This window comes from Rhinatrema bivittatum, chromosome 9, assembly GCF_901001135.1.
Source record: "Rhinatrema bivittatum chromosome 9, aRhiBiv1.1, whole genome shotgun sequence".
Lineage (NCBI taxonomy): Eukaryota > Metazoa > Chordata > Amphibia > Gymnophiona > Rhinatrematidae > Rhinatrema > Rhinatrema bivittatum.
In genome coordinates this window covers 232,317,482-232,344,145 of record NC_042623.1, presented here as the reverse complement: position 1 = coordinate 232,344,145, position 26,664 = coordinate 232,317,482, and the positions used below count along the sequence as shown (strand labels likewise).

Sequence of the window (26,664 nt, the reverse complement as noted above, 5' to 3'; positions counted from 1 at the left end):
ATATACATTTGCTGCTTGCTGTTCTTGGACAAGGATGGTCGACATGCAGTAACTTTGGCCAATCTGTCCTTCGTAACCTCTTCCAGGCTTAAAAACCCAACTCTCCCTGCCTAGGGCCCATTGTTTGGGTTCATGTGTTCCAACAGCACAGCAGTTATTTTTGTGCCTCTTGGCACCTGGTTCGGTGCCTGTTGGTCATAAGCCTCACTGGGAGCAGCCTGTAGCTTGGTATTCACAGATCTGTGAGGACTACCATCCTGCTTGTCTTAGGAGAAAGCAAAGTTGCTTACCTGTAACAGGTGTTCTCTTAGGACAGCAGGATGTTAGTCCTCAGGAAACCCGCCTGCTACCCCACCGAGTTGGGTTCTCCTGTGTTTTATTTTATTTTTTCGTTTGTGAATTCTATGTTATGAGACTGAAGAGGGACCCTGCGTGGATGTGCGGATAGTGGCATGTTCAGTGTGCCAGTCAAAGTTCTAGAAACTTTGAGAAACGTTTTCCGTGCCGGGCTCCATCTGATGATGTCACCCGTCTGTTAGGACTAACATCCTGCTGTCCTAGGAGAACACCTTCTACAGATAAGACTTTCTGCTTTACTCTGAGGAAGTTGATTTCTCATATTTATGGGTTTTATGAACTCATGCACTGGGAAGTAAGTCCACAGTATATCAGTTATGATGGTCTTGAACACACGCCCGTCTCAACCTTGACTTCATCCTATTGCCAGGGTTTGTTTGTTTTACAGTTGTAAAATGTGTGAACATTTCCATAGACCAATGTAAGTTTTCCCTAAAATATGTTCTTCACTAGGCATAGACATTGAGACCAGTGAGCCTGACTTCAGTGCCGGGAAAAATAGTGGAAACTATTCTCATGATCAAAATTGTAGAGCATATAGAAAGACATGATTTAATGGGACACAGTCAACATGGATTTACCCAAGGGAAGTCTTGCCTAACAAATCTGCTTCATTTTTTTGAAGGGGTTAATAAACATGTGGATAAAGGTGAACCGGTAGATGTAGTGTATTTGGATTTTCAGAAGGCGTTTGACAAAGTCCCTCATGAGAGGCTTCTACGAAAACTAAAAAGTCATGGGATAGGAGGCGATGTCCTTTCGTGGATTACAAACTGGTTAAAAGACAGGAAACAGAGAGTAGGATTAAATGGTCAATATTCTCAGTGGAAAAGGGTAAACAGTGGAGTACCTCAGGGATCTGTATTGGGACCGGTGCTTTTCAATATATATATAAATGATCTGGAAAGGAATACGACGAGTGAGGTTATCAAATTTGCGGATGATACAAAATTATTCAGAGTAGTTAAATCACAGGCAGACTGTGATACATTACAGGAGGACCTTGCAAGACTGGAAGATTGGGCATCCAAATGGCAGATGAAATTTAATGTGGACAAGTGCAAGGTGATGCACATAGGGAAAAATAACCCTTGCTGTAGGTACACTATGTTAGGTTCCATGTTAGGAGCTACCACCCAGGAAAAAGATCTAGGCATCATAGTGGATAATACTTTAAAATCGTCGGCTCAGTGTGCTGCAGCAGTCAAAAAAGCAAATAGAATGTTAGGAATTATTAGGAAGGGAATGGTTAATAGAACGGAAAATGTCATAATGCCTCTGTATCGCTCCATGGTGAGACCGCACCTTGAATACTGTGTACAATTCTGGTCGCCACATCTCAAAAAAGATATAGTTGCGATGGAGAAGGTACAGAGAAGGGCAACCAAAATGATAAAGGGGATGGAACAGCTGCCCTATGAGGAAAGGCTGAAGAGGTTAGGGCTGTTCAGCTTGGAGAAGAGACGGCTGAGGGGGGGATATGATAGAGGTCTTTAAGATCATGAGAGGTCTTGAATGAGTAGATGTGACTCGGTTATTTACACTTTCGAATAATAGAAGGACTAGGGGGCATTCCATGAAGTTAGCAAGTAACACATTTAAGACTAATCGGAGAAAATTCTTTTTCACTCAACGCACAATAAAGCTCTGGAATTGGTTGCCAGAGAAGGTAGTTAGTGCAATTAGTGTAGCTGGGTTCAAAAAAGGTTTGGATAAGTTCTTGGAGGAGAAGTCCATTAATGGCTATTAATCAGTTATACTTAGGGAATAGCCACTGCTATTAATTGCATCAGTAGCATGGGTTCTTCTTAGTGTTTGGGTAATTGCCAGGTTCTTGTGGCCTGGTTTTTGGCCTCTGTTGGAAACAGGATGCTGGGCTTGATGGACCCTTGGTCTGTCCCAGCATGGCAATTTCTTATGTTCAGTTCTTGGTGCTTTTCCATAGAGATTTTCAATCATAATTAATCAAAATCCTACTTTTATTTGGGACACAGTACATATGCCACGGCATGCAGTCATCTCCTAGAAAGATTAAAGCAGCATGAAATAATATTTTAACCAGGCTTACCAAAAGCTAAATTAAAATGCAGCTCAGCAGGTGTATATATGCAGCATGTGATTATATTTGTATGTATATGAAGTGCTGTGCACCTTTTCAAGAATCAAATAACTCCACTTTTTATTCTATCATTTTTGGGGTATTTTCTGGCCCCTCACTCTGGACATTTTTTCTTATTTGTTAAACCATGATCAACAGTACTCCAAACTCCTGCTGGCCTTTGGAGCAGGAGCTAAACTCTGGAATTGCACCCAGGTTTCCCGTATGACAGTGCACAGCACTTTTGCTGAGATCTTTGAAGTTTTAATAAGGATCAGTACAGCATCTTCCTAGTTTACATTTATATATTTATTTATTTTTAACTGAGGGAGTGTCTTGAAGTAGCTTTCAAAAACTTAAAACCAGATCTCCTTGGGAATGGTAATGATTTTATAATGATTTTTAAATTGTCAATTATATTATATGAAAATACACCCTTACTAGTGCTGCTAGTTTAAATTAGACTGAAATATCAATGTACTCATCTGACCCAGAAAGAGAAAACTGTTGTCATACATTTCCCAAAACCCCCTTCAGAAGTAGTAACATGGTTTGTTTTATTCAAACTAATATTAAATATACCTTGAATTTATTTGGAGATTACCTGAAGAGAGAGTGTGTTTTTCAGTTTTAGGTTTTTCTATTTCAAAAGGTGTATTGGGCTGTAGAAAGTGTGACAGCAATCTTAACACAGGGCTCAGCTGTTTTGAATGGTAGCTTCAAAAGACAGAAACCTTGCCAAAGCTGGATGTTTACCCTTCTGGAGTGTCTCAGATACCTGTTAGAATCTCGGCTAAGTAAAACACATTGTATCAGTGATCTGTATTTCTGTGCTTCTAGGTTAACATTAGGATAACACATGTTTGCTGCCACATTAACATTTACAGCTTTATATAAGGATAAATTACATAGCTGCAAGCTTTCTGCCTCAGAGAGCTCACAATCACGTCTGTGTACGTAAAGTTAAAGCGCAAGGTCACATACAAGTGCTGTGGAACTGTACCAGAATCTACCGGTTTGTAGCTCTGTACTGTCTTCTGTACACCGTTGCACTGCCATGTACAAATCTATATCCTGCAGAATTCAGTGGTGTGCAAAAAATTCTGCACAAGCATATATTTTAATGAGTCAAAACCAAATATTCCCTGGGCCAGCTTTTTTTTTTTCCTTTTGCAGCAAAAAACATTTGGTGGTGGAATTTATGCAGATATTCAGTCATTGTCACAGCTGAGCTATTTAGCAGAGCTATTTAGCAGAAAAGAAGTTTGTGTAGAGTTGGACTTAACTAGCAGTATTGGAAATCCGTCCTCAGCCTCAAAAGCTTAGGACTTTCCAGGGAGATGATACATATGAAAGGCATTTTGGACAGTTTTTATATGAATATATATGGTGATTTCATTTTTTAAACTTAATGTTAAAGCTGTAATTTCATTTCAGATCCTGTTTGACCAAGCTCAAAGATCCATTAAAACGCAACTTCAGACATTTGTTAAGGAGTAAGTTATTCTTCTTGAAAAATATATCTAGAACAAAGCCAAAATAAAATCTGTCTTATGAAATATTAATCTTGATATTGAAACATTAAACAATTGGAGTTTCTTTTATTAAAAAAAACAACAAAAAACTATTCCACAGTGTTAAATGTGTTTAAAGAAGGGGTTATTTTTGTGAACTGCTTGGACATTTCTTGATTTTAAACTAAAAGTATAATATGTATTATGTCATTTTTGTCATTTGACTGGCTTCAGGATTTTTTTTCTTACCCCTAGATTCATCAAAATGCCATAAATATAGCAGAAGTAGTGCCTACGATTAAAAAAAAAAAAAAAATGGGCATGGTTAGGCTAATTTCCTTTCTCACAGGACATGCAGGATGGTAGTCCTCACACATATAGGTGACATCATCAGGATGGAGCCCAATCACCGAACACTTTTGTCAAAGTTTCTAGAACTTTGACTGGCACCACTGAGCATGCCCAGCATGGCACCAATCCTGCATCCTGCAGGGGTCTCCCTTCAGTCTCTTTTTTTTTCTGCGCAGCTTTGGCCATGTGGACTTAGGAGCTCTCTCACACATTCCTGACAGGAATTTTTTCTTCAGGAATTTCTTTGCTAATTTGCAAAAGTTTTCACCCCGTTGGTCTCCCTTCTTCGCCATCAATAACTGCGTCTGTACGGTAGGTTTTTACCCCGTTTTTGGTCTGTTCCTGCCGGTTACCGATATAGGCCTGACAGACACCGACCGCATCCGGGGCCTAAATTTTCGATGGCAGTGGTGCGAGGGGTTTTTGTCGGTGCCCTGATTGTCCCAGGACAAAGTCTATCACAGACCCTTACCCTTAACAGGTCTGTGTACTTTGTCTGATGTAGACTCATGTACCATGTACTTTGTCATGATGTAGACTCATGTACCAACTGCGCCCAAATGACCCCAAAGGGCTGCTGGGCTCGGTTGGAGAAAATGGCTTTGTTATTCCATACAAAGCAGTGCCAGCCATCCCAGGCATCCCCGTCATCGGCACCGTCGCCAGCCAAGTCGCACCATCGGTCGGACACCGATGACTCTAGGTTGACGTTGAAGACTTACTGTGCCGTCGTCCTCTGCGCCGGCCACGAGTAAAGCTGAGCACCGAGAGAAGCATCGGCATAGGCATCGAAAATCCGTGCTGTCTATGCCAGGTGCACCGGTGGCTTCATCTTCCAAATCCATCGAGCCACCGAAGAAAAAGGCCAGGCTGAGGAGCCCCCAACCTCCTCTGAGCCGGGTACACCGAGGCATTCCCCGCCTTTCGTGGGCACGGCAGCCGAGACTCCACTGGGATCAGTGGACCCTCCGGCGATGCCATCCATACCTCCTACTCCGGACCTGGTGTTAGCTGCACCAGTGTTCCGCGAGGAATTATTTATTTTTTATTTATGAACTTTTATATGCCGGCATTCATAGGACACATCAAGCCGGTTTACAATTAACTAGAAGAAAGGAAATTACAATGAACGAGGATGGGGGGAAGGGAGCAGGTTAGAAAAAGGGGTAGGGTGGGTGGGGGCTAGGAACAAGGATATGGGAGAGAGAGAGCGAGAGTAGGAAGGGAAAGAAAAGAGTAACCGAATTAAATTGCTAAGGAACATAACATATGAAGAACAAGAATAATTAACTGAATTAACAATATACAGGTATATACAGAACAAAATAAGAGTTCTAAGAGGCTTAAAGCTGAAGGGGGTAAGGGATGCCCGGGTGGTTCAAAAGTAATAATGTCTAGGTTTGGTTGGTATCCGGATAGGCTTGTTTGAAAAGCCAAGTCTTGATACCTTTTTTGAATTGTTGTAAGGATGGTTCTAGACCAGGGGTGGGCAGTTCCGGTCCTCGAGGACCACAAACCAGTCTGGTTTTCAGGATATCCCTAATGAATATGCATGAGAGAGATTTGCATGCACTCTGCCTCCGTTGTATGCAAATCTATTTCATGCATATTCATTAGGGATATCCTAAAACCTCGACAGGTTTGTGGCCCTCGAGGACTGGAATTGCCCACCCCTGTTCTAGACGGAGCTCAGCTGGTAGTGAGTTCCAGAGGGTAGGGCCAGCTATGGAGAAGGCTCTTTCTCTAGTAGTGTAGAGGTGTGCAGTTTTGAGGGATGGGGTGTGGAGGGTGCCCACAAGGGAGCTTCTGGCTGGGCGGTTAGAGGAGCGGAAATGGGGCATTTCCTCGAGCCAGGCGAGATTGGTTTTGTAGAGGGTATTGTAGAGGGTATTGTGAACGGAAGGAGATGGGGAGCCAGTGCAGATCTTTTAAAATAGGGGTGCTGTGGTCCCTTTTACGAGTATTGGTAATAACTCTCGCCATGGCGCTCTAAAGGATTTGCAGAGGTTTGATGGTGGAGGCAGGGAGGCCTAGGAGAATGGAGTTGCAGTAGTCCAATTTAGATAGGATGGTCGTCTGCAGAACTGTGCGGAAGTCCTGGGCATAAAGGAGGAGTTTGATTTTTTTTTTAAGGATGTGGAGTTTGTAGAAACCCCCCTTTATGAGAGACTTAATATAGGGTTTGTAGTTTAGGTGTTGATCCAGGGAGATGCCCAAGTCTCTTACAGAGTGCAGTGGTGTCTCTCACAGAGCGCAGTTATGGAAAGTAGGTTGGAGTGAGTGGTCCGGTTGATTAGAGATGAGGATTTCTGTTTTAGAAGTATTAAGCGCAAGGTGAAGATTGGATAATAGGGAGTTGATGGACTGAAGGCAAGATTCCCAGAATTGCATGGTTTCGTTGAGGGATTTTTGAATGGGGATAAGAATTTGCACATCATCGGCATACAGGAAGAACTTTAGGCCTACATTGGAGAGTAGATGGCAGAGTGGCAGAAGATAAATATTGAAGAGGGTAGAAGAAAGGGAGGATCCTTGGGGGACGCCTTGTGTGAGGGGGATGTTCGATGACTCCGAGCTGTCAATTTTTACTAAGTATTCTTTATTGGTGAGGTAGGAGGTGAACCGTGTGAGGGCTGTGTGGGAGATACCTATCTCTGCCAAGCGGGAGATTAAGATTTGTTGGTTGACAGTATCGAAGGCTGCTGAAATATCTAGGAGGGCAAGTAGGTATGAATGACCACGGTCCATGCCTTTGAGAACAGTGTCTGTGATTGCAAGTAGTAGCTTTTCAGTGTTGCGATCTTTACGAAAACCAAATTGTGAGGGGTGTAGGATACTATGGTCTTCAAGGAAGTCAGTGAGTTGTGTATTGACTACCCTTTCAAGAATTTTGGATATGAATGGCAGGTTGGAGATAGGCCAGTAGTTTGCACCAGATGGTGCAAGAGGCAGTGGTGCAGGCCTTCCATGGCCTTCTGAAGCCATCGACACCGATACCGGTTTCCGTGCCAACTCCGGAATCAATGCAATCGATGCTTGCTCCACTCCTTGACAGGCTGGATGTCCTCATCGGTGCTCTGCCATCGGCACCGTGAAAAACACAGATACTGCTCGGTCCATCGACGCAGATCCATCTTTCCTCTGACGAGGAGGGTCCATCGATGCTGGAACCGGTTCCAGGGCCTTCTGGAGCGTTTCCACCGAGCTGTCCATCGGGGTCACTGATGCCTTCGGTGCCCCTTCGTCCTTCACCGATGCCAGCACCGATACCCTTGGTGCCCCGACCTCCTCCGGCCGGAGAAGGTCTTTTTCTACCATCTGAGCCACCGTTGGGTGCTGGGGATCGACCTTACCAACCATGGTCCAATGACTCTTCCGATTCCCAAGTCACTGGAGATATCCCATCTGAGCCTTCTCCACCTGAAGAGAGACACAAGTCTCCATCAGAGGACCTCTCCTTCATTAATTTTATTAAAGAAATGTCGGAGGCTATACTTTTTGCCCTCCAAACTGAAGAAGACTCCAGGCACAAAATGCTGAAAGTCCTTCAGTTCATCGACACACCGAAGGAAATAATGTCCATCCCAGTTCATGATGTCCTGCTTGATCTGCTGCAGTGCAACTGGGAGCACCCAGGTACAGTCCCTCTGGTCAACCATAAGACCGATGCTACTTATTTAGTCCAGTCGGGCCCTGGTTTCCAAAAAACTCAATTGGCCTACCATTCAGTGGTGGTAGAGTCTGCCCAGAAAAAGGCCAGGAGACCACGGCCTCATTCTTCGGCACTTCCTGGGAAGGAACAAAAATTCCTCTATGCTTTTGGACGCAGAATTTTCCATGGCTCAGTGTTAATCTCTCATATTGCGGCATATCAACTTTGTATGACCCAATACAACAGGAATTTGTTCAAACAATTACAGGAATTTTCTGTGTCTCTCCCGGATAAGTTCCAAGACCAACTGAACTCTATTGTAAAAAAGGGCTTCGATGCAGGTAAGCATGAAGTTAGATCAGCTTACGACATCTTTGATACAGCTTCCAGGTTATCAGCAGCCGGTATAAGTGCAAGGAAGTGGGCCTGGCTGAAATCCTCGGACTTGCGCCCAGAGGTACAAGACTGCTTCGCAGACCTCCCCTGTACAGGGGACAATCTGTTTGGAGAGAAGATTCAAGAAACTGTCGTACAACTCAAAGATCAGAATGAGATGCTGCTGCAGCTTTCCGCTGTATATGCTGACTTCTCTACCTTTTCTAAACGGCTGTTCAGGAGAGAGACGAAAAGAACAGCTTACAAAGCACGAAGGTGCTACCCTCCACCAGCTAGGTCTCGTCCATCTAGACCCTATCAAAAACCTCCACCTCGACAACCCAGGCCTCAGAAGGCACAGCCACCTGTGGTCCTGCTTTGGGGTTTTGACTCCCCGCTAGAGAGCGATTGTCATCTTCCCCCTCTGCCATCCCTCCTGGTCAGCAGCCGGCTCTGCCACTTCACCACCATGTGGCTCAAGGTCACCACAGACTAGTGGGTTCAGTCAGTCGTAGCTCAAGGTTACCATCTAAACTTCTTCTCCATACCATCGAACTCACCACCTCGGCCGGGGTGGACTTCCTTCGACCACTCTCACCTTCTACAAGGAGAGATAGCTTCCCTCCTACAGACTAATGCCATAGAACCAGTTCCTCCTTTGCAAAGGGGACAGGGCTTCTACTCCCGATACTTCTTAATACCAAAAAAGACTGGAGGCATTCACAACATATTAGACCTTTGTGCCCTAAACAAACATCGTCGAAAGGAGAAGTTCGGAATGGTAACCTTAGGCTCTCTACTCCCTCTTCTCCAACAGGAGGATTGGCTTTGCTCTCTGGATCTAAAAGACGCATACATGCACATAGCAATTACCCCGTCTCACAGAGAGTACCTCCGGTTCCTTGTCGGAAACCAGCACTTCCAGTACCGAGTACTTCCGTTTGGTCTGGCATCGGCCTCTCGTGTCTTCACGAAATGCCTAGCAGTAGTAGCTGCATATTTAAGGCGACTAGGCACTCACATCTACCCTTATCTAGACGATTGGTTACTGAGTGCTCGGTCTCCGGAGGCAGTTCTTCACTCCCTCCATCTCATTGTGTGGCTACAACTGTCCTTGGGATTTCTAATCAATTATCAGAAATCCAATCTGATTCCGTCTCAATCCCTTTCCTTTATCGGAGTGGATCTCGACACGATCCACGTGACAGCTTTCCTTCCTGGAACCGAGCTCATATGCTGGCAGTGCTTGCACACACTAATCAATCTCGCTGAACCATGACTTCTCGACATGTTCTCTCGTCTTGTTGGGACACATGGCATCCTCGGTCCATGTTACACCGATGGCTCGACTCGCCATGCGAGTAACGCAATGGACATTAAAATCCCAGTGGTCTCAAGCCCACCATCCAATGTCCAACATTGTCCAAGACACCAGGCAGCTTCGTCTCTCCCTGGCTTGGTGGATCCAAGAGTCCAACCTGCTCAGAGGGCTACCCTTTAAAGCTCCAGAACCTCAGATAATTCTGACAACAGATGCTACCACTCTAGGGGGGAGCACATGTCAACCACCTGCAGACTCAGGTAACCTGGTTGGCAGCATAAGCACATCGGATAAATTTTCTGGAGCTCAGGGCGATCAGATATGCCCTTCTAGCCTTCAAAGATTGCTTATCCAATAAAGCAATCCTAATCCAAACATACAATCAACGATGTGGTATATCACAAGCAGGGTGGAAGCGGCTCCTACCTTCTGTGTCAAGAAGTAGTGCAGTAGAGCGACCTACCTGACAGGCATGGACAATGTTCTAGCGGACAAACTCAGTCTTACATTTCAGCTCCTCGAGTGGTCCCTGAACCCCATGGTGGCGGAGCACATTTTTCAGAAGTGGGGGTATCCGACCATTGACCTCTTTGCATCTATTCACAACCGCAAGGTGGAGAACTTCTGCTCCTTACATCGCAGTCACAAGTCTCAACCAAGGGACGCCTTTGCCCTATCCTGGGCAACAGGTCTCCTGTATGCCTACCCTCCACTTCCTTTCATCAGCAGACTCTCGTGAAGCTACGTCGGGACAAGGGCCTCATGATTCTCATAACCCCCTATTGGCCGCGTCAAGTTTGGTTTCCCATCCTTTGAGACCTCTCAGTCTGTCCACAAATTTGCCTGGGCACTGATATCTCAGAAGAACAGATGACTGCGCCATCCCAACCTTCAGGTCTTGTCACTGACAGCTTGGATGTTGAAAGGCTAATCTTGCGGCCTCTCAACCTCTCTGACTCAGTATCCCAAGTCCTGGTAGCTTCACGAAAGCCTTCTACTAGAAGATCTTATTCTAATGGAAAAGATTTTCGTTGTGATGTACTTCAAAGGAGTTAGATTATTTTACCTGCCCCACTACGAAGTTTTCAGACTACCTCTGGCACCTCTCGGTCTGCAAACTTCCTCCATAAGAGTGCATATCAGTGCGGTGGCCGTCTTCCATAAGGGCACAGGGGGATGTCACTATTTCGACACAACCCTTAGTAGTGCGCTTTATGAAGGGCTTACTGCACCTCAAGCCACCTCTCCATCCTCCAGCCCCTGCTTGAGACCTTAATGTGGTGTTAGCGCTACTCATGAAACCTCCGTTTGAGCCTCTGCACTCCTGCGAGTTATGGCATCTCACTTGGAAGGTGCTCTTCCTTCTTGCTTTGATGACCGCTTGCAGGATCAGTGAGCTACAAGCACTAGTTACTTATCCCCTTACACAAAATTTCTTCATGATCGGGTGTTCCTTCGCACTTATCCTAAATTTCTGCTGAAAGTAGTCTCTGAGTTCCATTTAAATCAATTTATAGTTTTGCCTACTTTCTTTTCAAAACCCCACTCACATCCAGGTGAGCGGGCTGTGCATTCCTTGGACTGTAAGCGTGCGCTAGCCTTTTATTTGGAACGCACTGCAGGCCATAGGAAGTCCACCCAGCTATTTGTCTCCTTGATAAAATTAAACTGGTAATCCCAGTGGGAAAGCAGACCCTGTCCTCTTGGCTGGCGGACTGTATTTCCTTCTGCTACCAACAAGCAGGCCTTTCGCTCCAGGAACGCGTTAAAGCGCACTCCATTAGAGCAATGGCAATGTCAGTAGCACACCTTCGTTCTGTACCTCTTGCTGACATCTGCAGAGCTGTTACATGGAGTTCTCTCCATACTTTTGCAGCCCATTATTGCCTGGACAAAGCTGGCACACAAGATTCTATCTATGGCCACTCTGTTCTATGCAGTTTATTCTCAGCTTAATACCCAACTTCCTTCCAACAGCCCGCTGGGAATTTCAGGCTTCCAGTTATCCAAAATCACCCCTGTTTTGCCTGTTGCACATCTTTGGGTGCTTTTGGGGAAGCAGCCTCAAGGGCAACTATCGCCCGCTGGGTCAAAGAAGTTATCAAGGCAGCCTACGTAGACGCGGGTAAACCACCGCCTCTACAGGTCAAGGCTCACTCTACCAGAGCGCAAGCGGCCTCTTGGGCAGAAACACGGATGCTGTCGCCTGCTGAGATCTGTAAGGCGGCAACGTGGTCCTCCCTCCATACCTTCTCCAGATTCTACCGTCTGGATGTCCAGGCCAGGGAGGACACCGCATTTGCGAGGGCAATCCTGCACGGACCTCGGGCAGCCTCCCACCCAGTCCAGGAGTAGCTTTTGTACATCCCACTTGTTTTGAGTCCATCTGCTACACGCTAGGAAATGTAGAGATTACTTACCTGATAATCTCGTTTTCCTTAGTGTATGCAGATGGACTCAGCATCCCGCCCGGCTGCCAATATTCATGGGTTTTCACAGGCTCAAGGTAAGCCATGTTTTACTACATAGGGCATCCACCCTGCCGGGTGTCGACGCCTTCCGGTTGAGAATCCTGGCGGTCTCCAGCTACTATCAACCGGTCAGGGTAATCTTGTTTCATTAATCGATCGGTCAGTACTCATATAGCTATAACAGCTTTGCAAGGAAGATTACTGAATTGCTTCACTTCCTGTGGGGGTATATGTACCTGTGCTGACGTCAGATCTGTCTCCAACTGCTAGCACGAGCACACCATACCCACTTGTTTTGAGTCCATCTGCTTACACTAAGGAAAACGAGATTATCAGGTAAGTAATCTCTACATTCATCTATGCCTCCTGGAAAGGAGCAGAAATTCCTTAACGCTTTTGGTCTCAGGGTCTTTCATGGGGCCATGCTAATCTCCCGTATTGCAGTTTACCAACTCTACATCTCGCAATACAGTAGGAACCTGTTCAAGCAGCTCCAGGATCTTTCTGATTCCCTTCCTGATCAGTTCCAGGACCAGCTCAATATCATTCTTAAGAAAGTTCTAGATCCTGGTAAGCATGAGGTGCGCTCTGCTTATGACATCTTTGACACAGCCAACAGGGTGTCAGCAGCTGGAATAAGTGCTAGGAGATGGGCCTGGCTTAAATCTTCGGATCTGCGTTCAGAGGTTCAGGAGAGGTTGGCGGACCTCCCCTGTACAGGAGATAACCTCTTCGATGAGAAAATTCAGGAGACTGTAGCTCAACTTAAAGACCATAACGAGATGTTGTGGCAACTCTCGGCTGGGCACATGGAGTTCAGAAGGGAGGCTAAACGAACCACGCAGGTACTACCCACCTCAGACTGTCTTGCCCGTCTAGACCAAATCAGAAGTCTCAACCTCGCCAGCCTAGGCCTCAGAAGACGCAGCCTACTCCACAGCCTGGCCTTCTTCCGGTTTTTGACTGCCCTCTAGAGAGCAAATGTCCACCTCCGGCACTGCCACATCTACCAGTGGATGGCAGTCTCGGCCACTTCATCAGCACCTGGCATACCCTCACCATAGACCAGTGGGTCCTCTCGGTGATAACTCAAGTTTACCATCTCAACTTTCTTTCAATCCCATCAGACTCTCCACCTCATCTGACGTGGAGTTCCACCGATCACTCTTCCCTTCTAGAAGAAGAAATCACATCCCTTCTACAAGCCAATGCCTTAGAGCAAGTTTCCCCTCTGCAAAGAGGAAAGGGCTTCTACTCCCGATAACCTCTTAATATCAAAAAAGTCGGGAGGTATTCGGCCGTTATTAGATCTTTGGGCCCTAAACAAACATCTTCGAAAAGAAAAGTTCAGAATGGTAACCTTTGTCTCTCTACTCCCTCTGATTCAACAGGGAGATTGGCTTTGCTCTCTAGATCTAAAAGATGCGTACATGCACATAGCAATTACCCCGTCTCACAGAAAATACCTCGGATTCCTCTTCGGAAACAAGCACTTTCAGTACTGAGTGCTTCGTTCGGCCTAGCATCGGCCCCTCAGGTCTTCACAAAATGCCTGGCAGTAGTAGTCGCATACTTAAGGCGACTGGGCACTCGCGTCTATCCTTATCTAGACTGGTTACTGAGGGCTCAGTCGGTGGAGGTGGTTCTTCAAGGAAGGAGTTAAAAACGTGGTTGTTTTGTCAGACATATGAGATTGAGATTAAGGAAGGAGTTTGACAGTGACACCAAGGAAGGAGTTTGTGATGCATATAGTAGATACGATATATTAATTTTTGTATTTGCATTTTTAGAAGTATTTTAAGATTTTTAGATTTTATAACTGTCTGTAATATGCTATTATCACAGGACAAGCAGGATGCTAGTCCTCACATATGGGTGACATCACTGATGGAGCCCTATAAGGAAAAACTTCTGTCAAAGTTTCTAGAAACTTTTGACTGGCACAGTGTGCCCACTGAGCATGCTCAGCATGCTATGATATTCTCAGCCACAGGGGTCTCCCTTCAGTCTTCTTTTTTCCGCAAAGCTGTTAGCCTCGCGGTTAATTGGAGTCCTGGGTGGTGATTTTTCACCATATAAAAAAGTTTGTTAAAAACTTGAAAAACCTCGATACCGCAGGGGTCTCCCGTTTTTTACCATCGCGGTAAGTTTTTCTGTTTTTCCATTGGTTCCGTACCGTATATATTAGCCTGAAAGTCGTCGACGGCTGTCCGACTTCCACAATGGCTATGGGCTTTAAAAAAATGTCTGATTTGTTGCCATACCATGTCCATTACGGACCCACACTTAGTGTGTACTCTGTCTCGGCGAGAGACACTATGTTTTAACGTGGCCGAAGTGCGCTGAGTTGACGCCGAAAGGCAGAAGACTCTGGAGAAAATGGAGCACCTGTTCCATTTACAGCTAATGCCATCAATATCGACGTCCACGCAGTCGTCTCTGGCTGGAGCGATACGTAAGGTCGTCCTCAAAAAAACGAAGACAGGATGAAGCGGGGGGATCGGCTGTCACCAACCCCGTCTAAGTCCTCGATAAAATCGACGTCTGTCATCGAAAAGGGCACAGAGCACAAGCAGAAGCATTGACATCGGAGGCCTCATGATCCTGAGACCGACCCGATATCCGATGGTCCATCGGATCCTGAATCAGCACCAAAGAAGCCTTGGAGAGACGATGCGATGCTGACACCTTCCACCCCGAGGCGATCCCCACCGATATCGGTGCCGGGAACCGTACCTCCACAGGGCCCTGCGGAGGTACTGGTATCGCCTGCGCTGCCTCTCCCCATAGCTGCTCTGGTCTCACCAGCTATGCGGGTGGAACTGGACGGCTATATCTGCCAGGCAGTTAGGGATGCGCTCCTCGATAGGCCTCCAATGCCAGCACCGACTCTGCCATCGAGGCCAGCACCATCGCCAGTACAGTCTCCATTACTGGTTCCATCACCGGTTCCATCGATGCCATTACCGACTCCATCGCCGATTCCATCGATACCTATGCCCTTTTTTGCACCGATTTTAGCAAAATTTAGATACACTTATCTGTGCCATCCCGGTGAAACCTCAGGAAGTACCAATACCACCACCAAGGGGAGAAGATATTACAGGAGAATCTCTGATTCCGGATCTAATCCCAGGTCCATTGGGGGTTCCATGCCCATTCCCACCAATTTCCCCATTGTTCCCATCAACACCCAGGGAACAACCATCGATGCCAAATGTGCCGATGCCTTCTACACCTCTTCGATCGCATAAACCTGATACATGGGATGATACTGGCACTGATACCTCCTCAGAGGAAGTCCTCTCGGAACCATCTCCTCCAGAGGAAAGAAGAAAATCCCCTCCTGAGGACCTATCCTTCTCCAATTTTATCAAAGATATGGCTGACACCATTCCTTTTCAGCTACAATCTGAGGAAGACACCAGACAAAAGACCCTGGAAGTGTTGCAGTTCGTGGACCCACCTAAAGAGGTGCTAACAATACCAATTCACGAAGTCCTTGTGCAATTGTTACACAGGTTATGGGAGCATCCCTGCTCCATACCTCCAGTGAACAAGAGGACCGACGCAACATACCTGGTGCAACACATCCCAGGCTTCCAGAAGACTCAACTACCTCACCAGTCAGTAGTAGTTGAGTCAGCACAAAAAAAATAAAAAAGAATAAAGACTCCTTCTTCAACTCCACCAGGTAAAGACAATAGGTTCTTAGACAACATAGGTAGGAAGATGTTTCAGGGATCTATGTTAGTTTCCAGGATTGCGTCCTACCAATTATATATGATGCAATACCAGCGTAACTTATGGAAACAGATGCAAGAACTCTCTGAAACTCTCCCCCAGCAAGCTCAGGATTCTTTCTCTTCTATAATACATAAAGGTCTGAAGGCGGGCAAACACGAAGTTCGTGCAGCGTACGACAGTTTTGAAACTGCATCAAGACTATTGGCCACAGGTATAAGTGCTCGAAGATGGGCCTGGCTCAAGGCCTCAGACCTGAGACCGGAAATACAGGAGAAACTGGCTGATCTCCCTTGTGTAGGAGACACTCTCTTTGGAGATAAGGTTAAGGAAGTGGTTTCCCTGTTAAAGGAGCACTCAGAAACTCTAAGACAACTATCCTCTGTACCTCAGGAGTCTCAAACACCATCAAGAAGACTCCCAAGAAAAGATTCCAAGCGCCCATATTACAGGCCGAGGCGTTATTATCCGTGGACGCTCATCCAGACCAACTCAAAGAGCACAGTCTAGACAACCAAGAGCGCCTAGAGCTCAACCCCCTCCGCAAACAGGAACAACAACATCGGGGTTTTGAAGTACTACCAGATAACAGCAACCTCTCTACCAATCCGACCCCAAATTTACCGGTAGGAGGTCTAATTACTTTCTTCCAAAACAATTGGTCTCGCATTACCACAGACCAATGGGTACTCTCCATCACATTTCAAGCGTACCACTTGGACTTTCTCACTGTTCCAAACGATACTCCACCCACCTCGTCTTGGACAGTAAACAACCAATCCACACTTGTACAAACAGAATTATCGACCCTTCTGAGAGCCAGGGCCGTGGAACCAGTTCCCTGGCCTCAGCAGGGCAGAGGATTCTACTCCCGTTATTTCCTCATTCCAAAGAAAACAGGAGGCCTATGTCCCATTCTCGATCTCAGAAATCTCAACAAATTTCTGAGAAAAGAAAAATTCAGGATGGTTTCTCTGGGCACCATGTTACCTCTACTTCAAAAGGGAGATTGGCTCTGTTCTCTGGATCTTCAAGATGCTTATGCTCACATTCCAATATTCCCTCCTCATCGCAAATATCTATGATTCCTAGTAGGAACTCAACATTTCCAGTACAGGGTGCTACCATCCGGTCTTGCCTCAGCACCTCGAGTGTTCACAAAGTGCCTGGCAGTGGCAGCTGCCTACTTGCACAAGGAGGGTGTGCACGTGTTTCATCAGAAGCCAAACAAGGCAAGGAGCTCTCAACTCTCTCAAGCTCACAATGACCCTACTCCATTCCTTGGGATTCCTCATCAACTACCAGAAATCCCACTTCACACCTTCTCACCTGTTACAATTCATCGGAGCAGAATTAAACACCATAACAGCAAAAGCTTTCCTTCCAAAAGACCGTGCATAGACACTAGCCTCATTAGCAGGCTCTCTCCGCGCATGCACACAAATAACAGCTAATCAATGTCTCACTCTCTTGGGTCACATGGCCTCCACAATTCACTTCACTCCTATGGCCAGATTAGCCATGAGGCTCACACAATGGATACAGGCCATTCAACCACTTTCTTATCCAATTCAAGTAACTCAGCAACTATGAACCTCTCTCCTATGGTGGACAACCATGAACAACTTGCTCAAAGGGTCTACCTTTCCAACAACCAATTACGCAAGTGATGTTAACTACAGATGAATCCACCTTAGGCTGGGGAGCACACATTGGTCATCTGCAGACCCAAGGTACTTGGACAAAACTCGAAGCTACATTTCAGATAAACTTCCTAGAGCTTCAAGCTATACATTATGCGCTGCATGCGTTCAAGGACTGCCTCTCCTACAAGACTGTTCTGATACAAACAGACAACACAGTAGCCATGTGGTACATCAACAAACAGGGAGGTACGGGCTGGTATCTCCTTTGTCAAGAAGCAGCACAGATTTGGGACTGGGCCCTAGCACACTCAATGTTTCTACGGGCCACTTATCTAGCAGGCATTCACAACGTAGTGGCGGATCGCCTCAGTCGTCAATTTCAACCGCACGAGTGGTCTGTGGATCCAGAGGTGGCGACCAAGATCTTTCAACGTTGGGGCCAACCAACAGTAGACCTCTTTACATCACTAGTGAATTACAAAGTGGACAATTATTGCTCCCTGTTCAAGCAGAAAAACCGCTTACCCAGGGACGCCTTTGCTCGCCACTGGAATTCAGGCCTTCTGTATGCGTATCCTCCGATACCACTAATAACCAAAACTCTAGTGAAGCTACAACAGGACAAAAAATTCATGATACTCCTAGCCCCATATTGGCCTCGACAAATATGGTTTCCAATACTCCTCGATCTCTCGATCAGAGACCCAATTCGCCTGGGTACAGCACCCACTCTCATAACTCAGGATCAGGGCAGTTTGCGCCATCCCAACCTTCAATCCCTATCCCTCACAGCGTGGATGTTGAAAGCTTAATCTTACAACCACTCAATCTTTCAACTAATGTGTTTGAAGTGCTTGTAGCTTCACATAAACCTTCCACACGAAAGAACTATTGTGCTAAATGGAAAAGGTTTACCACGTGGTGCATACAAAACAGTGTTGACCCTTTTTCCTGCACTACATCATCTTTGTTAGACTATCTGTGGCACCTCTCAGACTCTGGTCTCCTGACATAATCTGTAAGGATACAATTAAGTGCAATCTCAGCTTATCACAATACCGTTGGGGATGCACCAATATCAGTACAACCCCTCGTTAGTAGATTTATGAGAGGTTTAATTCAACTTAAACCTCCACACTGATCACCGGTCACACAATGGGACCTTAATGTGATCTTAACGAGGTTCATGCATTCTCCTTTTGAACCCATGGATTCCTGTGCTGTTAAATTTCTCACTTGGAAGACTATTTTCTTAATAGCCATCACATCTGCAAGAAGGGTTAGCGAGTTACAAGCACTTGTCACATACTCACCCTACACAAAATTCCTACATGATCGAGTGGTACTCCGTAGACTCCTAAGGTAGTTATGGAATTCCATTTGAATCAATCCATCATCTTGTCTACTTTCTTCCCAAAACCACACTCTCATCAAGGAGAGAGGGCTTTACACACCTTGGACTGTAAGCGTGCACTTGCGTACTTCTTAGATCGCACTACAGCCCATAGAAAATCCAACCAGCTCTTTGTTTCTTTTGATCCAAACAAACTGGAAAAGCAGTTGGCAAGCAAACTCTGTCCAATTGGCTAGCAGATTGCATACAGTTTTGCTATGAAAAAGCAGGCCTTCCTCTCCAAGGGCGAGTAAAGGCGCATTCAGTAAGAGCAACATCAACCTCAGTAGCACACTACCGTTCAGTGCCAATAGCTGACATATGTAAGGCCGCAACATGGAGTTCCCTTCACACCTTTGCGGCTCACTACTGTCTCGACAAGGAAGGACGACAAGACTCAGCCTATGGACAATCTGTCTTAAAGAACTTGTTTCCAGTATAATCCCAACTCCTTCCACATCCAACCTTTTGTGATTTCAGGCTGCCTCATTTTTCCCAACAGTACACCAGTTGTTGTGCCTGTTGCACAAGTTGTAACCTGTTGGTCCAATACAAAGATGACTCAGCCTGTAGCTTGCTAATCACCCATATGTGAGGACTAGCATCCTGCTTGTCCTGGGATAAAGCAAAATTGCTTACCTTGTAATAGGTGTTATCCCAGGACAGCAGGATGTAGTCCTCACTAAACCCACCCGCCACCCCGTGGAGTTGGGTCCAATACGTTTTTATTATTTTATTTTTGGCTAACGCTCATTGCTACAAACGAGACTGAAGGGAGACCCCTGTGGCTGAGAATATCATAGCATGCCGAGCATGCTCAGTGGGCACACTGTGCTAGTGAAAAGTTTCTAGAAACTTTGACAGATGTTTTTCCGTATAGGGCTCCATCAGTGATGTCATCCATATATGAGGACTACATCCTGCTGTCCTGGGATAACACCTATTACAAGGTGAGCAATTTTGCTTTTTTAATATGTCAAATTTAGTTGTTGATATTTTGCATTAATTTTTATGTCTATGTAAACCGTAGCAATGGAACTTAACTGTGCAACAGTATACAAAAATTGTATAAATAAAAATCCCTCCATCTCACCTTGCGACTACTACTGTCCTTCGAATTTCTAGTAAATTATCAAAAATCCAATCTGACTCAGTCCCAATCCCTCTCCTTCATTGGAGCGGATCTCGACATTATCCAAGCAAAGGCTTTTCTTTTTTTTTTTTAAATTTTTTATTTATGCAATTTTCAGATATATTTACATTCATATATCAAAAGAAATACAGAGATACACATATATATTACTTAATATAGAAACTCCCTAAGGATGAAGACAGTATTATATTTTAAACTTAAATCTCTTAATCAATATAGGAAATCTGGGAGCAAGATGTACATTCATGAAACATAGAGCTCATATAACACATACTTCTAAATATTAAAGGCATAAACCTTCACAGAGTTGCTTAACCCCCCATTTTCTCTTTGGAGCCTCGCACCTCATTTTTTACCATCTAAGAACCCTCTGAGTTGTTCTGGTTCATAGAAAATATATTTATTTTGCTGATATCTCAATAAACATTTGCATGGATATCTCAATACTACAGTAGCACCACGGCTTATTGCCTCCGGTCTCATAAGCAGAAACCTTTTTCTACGTTCCTGCGTGGAGCGTACTATATCTGGATATATCCACAATGGATAGCCATAATATTTTTCCATTCTATTTCTAAAGAAAAACTTTAAAAGAAGATTCCCATCTTGCTCAAATGCAAATGTTACTAATAATATACCTCTATTTTTTATTTCAGAATTTAACGATAGTTCAATTAACTCTGAGGTATTCAAAGATTGCTGGGTCTGATGTTGTGGATCCTCTGGTGCCCCCGTAGCTGCCTCCAATTTCTTTGAAACATAGAAAGCTCTGGATATAACAGGCAATATTTCTTTCGGGATCTTTAAAATCTCCAACATGTATTCTTTAAACATCTCTGCTGGATTTAATCTTTTCACAACCGGAAAATTCACTATCCGCAGATTTAAATAGCGGAGTGAGTTTTCAATGTTCTCAAATTTTCTTTCCGAATTAATCCCAGCCTTTACCAAAGTTCCTTGTACTTTCTCCAAATTGGAAACTTTTTCCTCAATTTTCTTTATATTTCCCTGCTGTATATTCAAGACCTTTTCTGTGTTCAAACCTCTTTTATTGGATTCCAAAAATGCCTGTGTTAAGGTAGTTACTGCAGATTCAATCGACACCATTGCTTTCCACAATGTGTCCATCGTAACCACAGGAGGCTTTTGCAGAGAAAATACCGTTTAACTTGTAATTTTACCAGTTCTTGAAGTGCTGCATCTCCAGCGGTGTCCCATGCCGGTAAAGCTCTATGGGGAATTGGTGTTGAGGTCGCCATCGCCTCCATTGCTCCCTCAACTCCACTGCTCGCCGTTTCCTCGCCGTCTCCGTCGGATTGTCCGGGGGGGGGCCGCTCACTCAACTCCTCCAGCGGCTCTCGCGTTGTTTCCTCTCCCTCCTTACTGATCCGACCTCCCGGCAATGGTGGCGCAGCAGGAGCCCCTGGGCTGAGCGAAATCTCCTCGACCATAGGGGTCAGCCCGAGCTCCTGGGCTTCTCCCTCCGCGGTCCTCGCTCCCGGCGTTGTTGGGGTAAGGCTAAAGAAGCTCTCAATCCTAGCCTGTTGATTATTTTCTTCCTTAAGATTCGTAATCTCTTTTAGACGAGCTTTACGCTTCGTGTGAGGCATTTTAGTTCCAGATAGAGGCAATATTCAAGAGGTAAATTAGTTCCCAAAGACAGGCTGGGCTGGAGCGTTCTTTTCCTGCTTCTCATGTGTCTGCCATCTTGCTCCCACTGCAAAGGCTTTTCTTCCCAAGGACCGAGCTCATACGCTTGCAATGCTTGCACACACTGTACAGTCTCACAGAACCATGACTGCTCGTCGTGTTCTCGTCTTGTTGGGCCACATGACGTCCTCAGTCCATGTTACACCAATGGCTCGACTTGCCATGCGAGTAACACAGTGGACATTAAAATCCCAATGGTCTCAGGCCCACCATCCACTGTCCAACATTGTCCATGTCACCAGGCAACTTTGTCTCTCTCTGGCTTGGTGGATCCAAGAGTCCAACCTGCTCATAGGACTACCTTTCCAAGCTCCAGAACCTCAAATAATTCTGACTACAGACACTTCCACTCTAGGTTGTGGAGCACATGTCAACAACCTGCAGACTCGGGGAACCTGGTCTGCAGCAGAAGCACAGCATCAGATAAATGTTCTGGAGCTCAGGGCGATCAGATATGCCCTTCTAGCCTTCAAAGATTGATTATCCAACAAAGCAATCCTAATCCAGGCGGACAATCAAATAGCGATGTGGTGTATCAACAAGCAGGGTGGATCCGGCTCCTACCTACTATCTCAGGAGGTAGCACAAATCTGGGCTCTAGCTCTATTTCATTCTATGCTACTGAGAGCAACTTACCTGGCAGGCATGGACAATGTACTAGCGGACAAACTCAGTCGCAAATTTCAGTCCCACGAGTGGTCCCTGAACCCTGCGGTGGTGGAACACATATTCCAGAAGTGGAGATATATCTTTGTGTCGATTCACAACCACAAAGTGGACAACTTCTGCTCCCTATGTCGCAGTCCAAGGACTCCACCGAGGGTTGCTTTCGTCCTCTCTTGGACAACAGGTCTCCTGTATGCCTATCCCCTGCTTCCACTCATAATCAAGGTTCTCGTGAAACTATGTCGAGACAAGGGTCTCATGATCCTCATAGCCCCTTACTGGCCGCGACAGGTGTGGTTTCCCATCCTTCACGATCTCTCAGTCCGCCCGCAAATTCACCTGGGCGCAGATCCGTCACTAATCTCTCAGAATGCTGGCCAACTGCAACATCCGAACCTCCAGGCTCTGGCGCTGACAGCTTGGATGTTGAAAGGCTAATTTTACGTCCTCTCAACCTCTCAGACTCTGTATCCCAGGTCTTAGCTTCACAAAAGCCTTCTACTAGAAAATCTTATCTTTCTAAATGGGAACTATTTTCGTTATGGTGCACTTCAAATGAGTTAGATCCATTTACCTGCCCCACCACGAAGTTTCTAGACTACCTATGGCACCTCTCGGAGTCAGGTCTACAAACTTCCTCCATTAGAGTGCATGTCAGTGCGGTGGCTGCCTGCCATAGGGGTACAGGTAATGTCTCCATTTCGACACAACCCTTAGTAGTGCGCTTTATGAAGGGCTTGCTACACCTCAAGCCCCCTCTCCGTCCCTTGGCCCCTGCTTGGGACCTTAATGTAGTATTAGCGCGACTCATGAAACCTCCGTTTGAGCCTCTGCACTCCTGTGAGCTACGACATCTCACTTGGAAGGTACTCTTCCTTCTTGCTTTGACGTCCACTCACAGGATCTGTGAGCTATAGGCGCTGGTTACTTACCCCCTTACACAAAATTCCTTCATGATCGGGTGGTCTTTCGCACTCATCCTAAATTTTTACCAAAAGTAGTTGAATTCCATTTAAATCAGTCCATAGTTTTGCCTACGTTCTTTCCAAAACCTCACTCACATCCAGGTGAGCGGGCTCTGCATTCCTTGGACTGCAAGCGTGCACTAGCTTTTTATTTGGAACGCACTGCAGGCCATAGGAAATCCACCCAGCTATTTTTCTCCTTTGATAAACTTAAGCTGGGAATCCTGGTGGGCAAGCAGATGCTGTCCTTCTGGCTGGCGGATTGTTTTTCTGCTACCAACAAGCAGCACTTCCGCTCCAGGGCCGCGTTAAAGCACACTCCATTAGAGCAATGGCATCGTCGGTAGCACACCTTCGGTCTGTACCTCTTGCTGACATTTGCAAGGCTGCTACATGGAATTCTCTCCATACCTTTGCAGCTCATTATTGCCTGGACAAGGCTGGCAGACAAGATTCCATCTTTGGCCAGTCTGTTCTGTGCAATTTATTCTCAGCTTAATACCCAACTTCCTTCCAACGGCCCGCTGTGAATTTCAGGCTGCCCTTTAATCCAAAATCACCCCTGTTGTTGTGCCTGTTGCACGACTTTGGGTGCTTTTGGTATATTGCTCGGGCATCCTCAGCTTGCTATTCACCCGTATGTGAGGACTACCATCCTGCTTTCCTGTGAGAAAGCAGAGTTGCTTACCTGTAACAGGTGTTCTCACAGGACAGCAGGATGTTAGTCCTCACGAAACCCACCCGCCACCCAGCGAAGTTGGGTACGCTTGCGATTTGTTATGTTATTTTTCACACTTACTTTTTACTATACACGAGACTGAAGGGGGACCCCTGCTGGATGCAGGGTTGGTACCATGTTGGGCATGCTCAGTGGTGCCAGTCAAAGGTCTAGAAACTTTGACCAAAGTGTTCGGTGATTGGGCTCCATCCTGATGATGTCATCCATATGTTGGACTATAACATCCTGCTGTCCTGTGAGAACAGCTGTTAACAGGTAAGCAACTCTGCTTTATTTCCACCTTTTGGTCTTTTTCTTTGGTCTCTCTTCTTTCTTTTCCCAGTCCATTTTAATGTGTCTTTTGAGGGCCTGCTGCCTTTTTAAAAATCATCTTACCTGCATGTGTTTATAGTTTGTATAATGTTCAGCTAAAGATGTGCACAGCTGCACCTTCTATTTGTAATGCTGAAATTGGTTAAGTAGGGGGAGCTTTCAAATACTTTAAATACAAATATCTTCTCAGAAACTAAATAATCAGAAAAAAAGGAGAAGGTAGTGAGAGTGTGTTTTATGTCCAGTTCAGCAAAATAAAAATTTCTACTGTACTACTGCTGCTTTAAGGATTGAGGGAAGAGTCTATGCCTGAACTGAAAAATAGATACTTCTGATGCGTAATTTTATAAAACTGTGTAATGTCTTCATATTCACATATATTAATGACTTGAATAACATTTTCTTATTAGTATGATAATTTCACTGAAGTTTACATGAGAATAAAATAATAGTGACATGCAAAGTATCTTCTCTGAAGATGAGGAATTTACTTCATACAGCCATGCTTTGTGCCAGACAAAGAGATACTTCCAGAGCTTTCTGGAAAGGCATAAAAGATTTTCCCTGCTAATGTGTGGTAATGCCTGAGCTACTGCCACTCCACAGCTTACCTCTGTTCCTTCTTGTCTGCCAAAATCATTGGATGCATTTACTCCACTGTGGGCCCACAGAGTCACTGATGAGAATTTTTCTCCCTTCTGGCTTCAATCGTAAAATCCCTAGTTCCCCTGGGTTTTGCCTCCCCACCAGCAGATGGAGACAGAGAAGTTTTTGACTGACACTATCCTATACCTCAAGGTGCACCTACAGTCCATCAGTATTTCTCTGTCTCCAGCAGATGGTAGAGGTGCAAAATCCTACAGTCTGTGACACATAGTTTCAAAAAAGAAAGGAATAGTTCAAAAAAAAAATTAAAGAAGTCAGAAGAGAATAGGAATTTTCCTGAGCCTCCCAGGGGGTTAGCAGGTCCTGGTGGGACCATCCTCCCCTGATATTTGAAGCTGTGTGGAGCTCAGGGTTGGGGACCCTGCTTGCTTGCCCTGCTGATGGCGATTGGGGTGGTACTGGGAAGCCCGGTTCACTCACCCTGAAGGGAACCGGACCCGGTGTCACTTTTGGAGCCGGGTTTGGAAAAAGAAAATGTAAAAGATTAAGGCCTTTTTGCTCAACTGTCCGGGGTCTGATTTCTCTGTTCCCTCCATTACTGTTCTACTGCTATCACTGTTTTTCTCTGCAGTTAGCTTTGCCGGTCCCCCGGGGTAATTCAGCCAGCTTCCGGTGGCATGGCCTGCCACGCATGTGGAGATGTGTGCACCCGACTTTCGCGCGATGGTCTTTGATCCGGGTGTCTTCCCCGGTGGGGAGGGCACTTCGGGAGCCTCCGGGGGCGACAATTCGCAAATGCACTGGGAGCCTGGGAGGTTCAGTTGGGCATGGCAGACTTCTCCTGGTCCGTTCCCACTCAGTGCGGGAATGGAGGCCATTTTGTCTGCCTTTCGGACTGCCACGTGAACCGTGGAGGAGGAGGGGATTTCCTCATCTCCCTTATCCTCGCAGCAAGGTGCCTTGGGGGGGGGGGGGGGTGGATTGCTGGAGAATTTGATGATTTTGGTGGGGGGTGGATTCGGACTCCTCCTTTTCCTCCGAATTTGTTTTGCTGCTTCACAAGGCTTTCAAAGCCAGGAAGGCAGCTAGGAGGCATTCTGGTAGAAGTTCTCTCTCCAAGTCTGCTTCAGAAGCCTACCAAAGAGGGGGTCCTGGCCCCCAAAAGACCCAGGATTCCGGCGGGTGAGGGGGTTGCGAAGGCTAAGCGCCCCCTGAAGACCACGCCGTCTCGACCTGCGGGGGACTTTGGTCATCTGGCTTTGGAGCCGGATGACCCGAGGGGTAAACCACCGCAGGGAGCAAACCCTGATCTGGGTGACCAGGACCATGGTCCACAGTTGGCAGGGTCTCCGATGGTTGAAGGGAATGACCCTAAGGTAGTCCGCTTGTTCAGTAAGGATGAGCAGGGTCCACTTATTTCTGCAGTTCTGGAGGAATTGGGCATTGAAGCTTCTCAGGAGAACTCTCGGATGGGAGCCATTGATCCAGTCATGGTGAGTCTCCATGGTCTGACCCGGTCCTTCTCCTTTCATCTCTCTGTCACTGACTTGTTTTGGGAGTGGAACACTCCAGATTTAGGTTTGAAGGTCAG

At 45.9% G+C, this 26,664-nt stretch overlaps 1 protein-coding gene across 2 annotated transcripts in view; it reads left to right on the top strand.

Annotated features, from left to right (window-relative positions):
- Positions 1 to 26,664, top strand: part of ACAP2 (ArfGAP with coiled-coil, ankyrin repeat and PH domains 2) — a 338,624-nt gene that overhangs the window by 94,389 nt on the left and 217,571 nt on the right. For both annotated transcript variants that reach the window (XM_029615073.1, XM_029615074.1), the window contains exon 5: positions 3,893 to 3,951. In XM_029615073.1, coding sequence (XP_029470933.1) covers positions 3,893 to 3,951 — 59 coding nt within the window. The remainder of the gene's footprint in view (positions 1 to 3,892; positions 3,952 to 26,664) is intronic.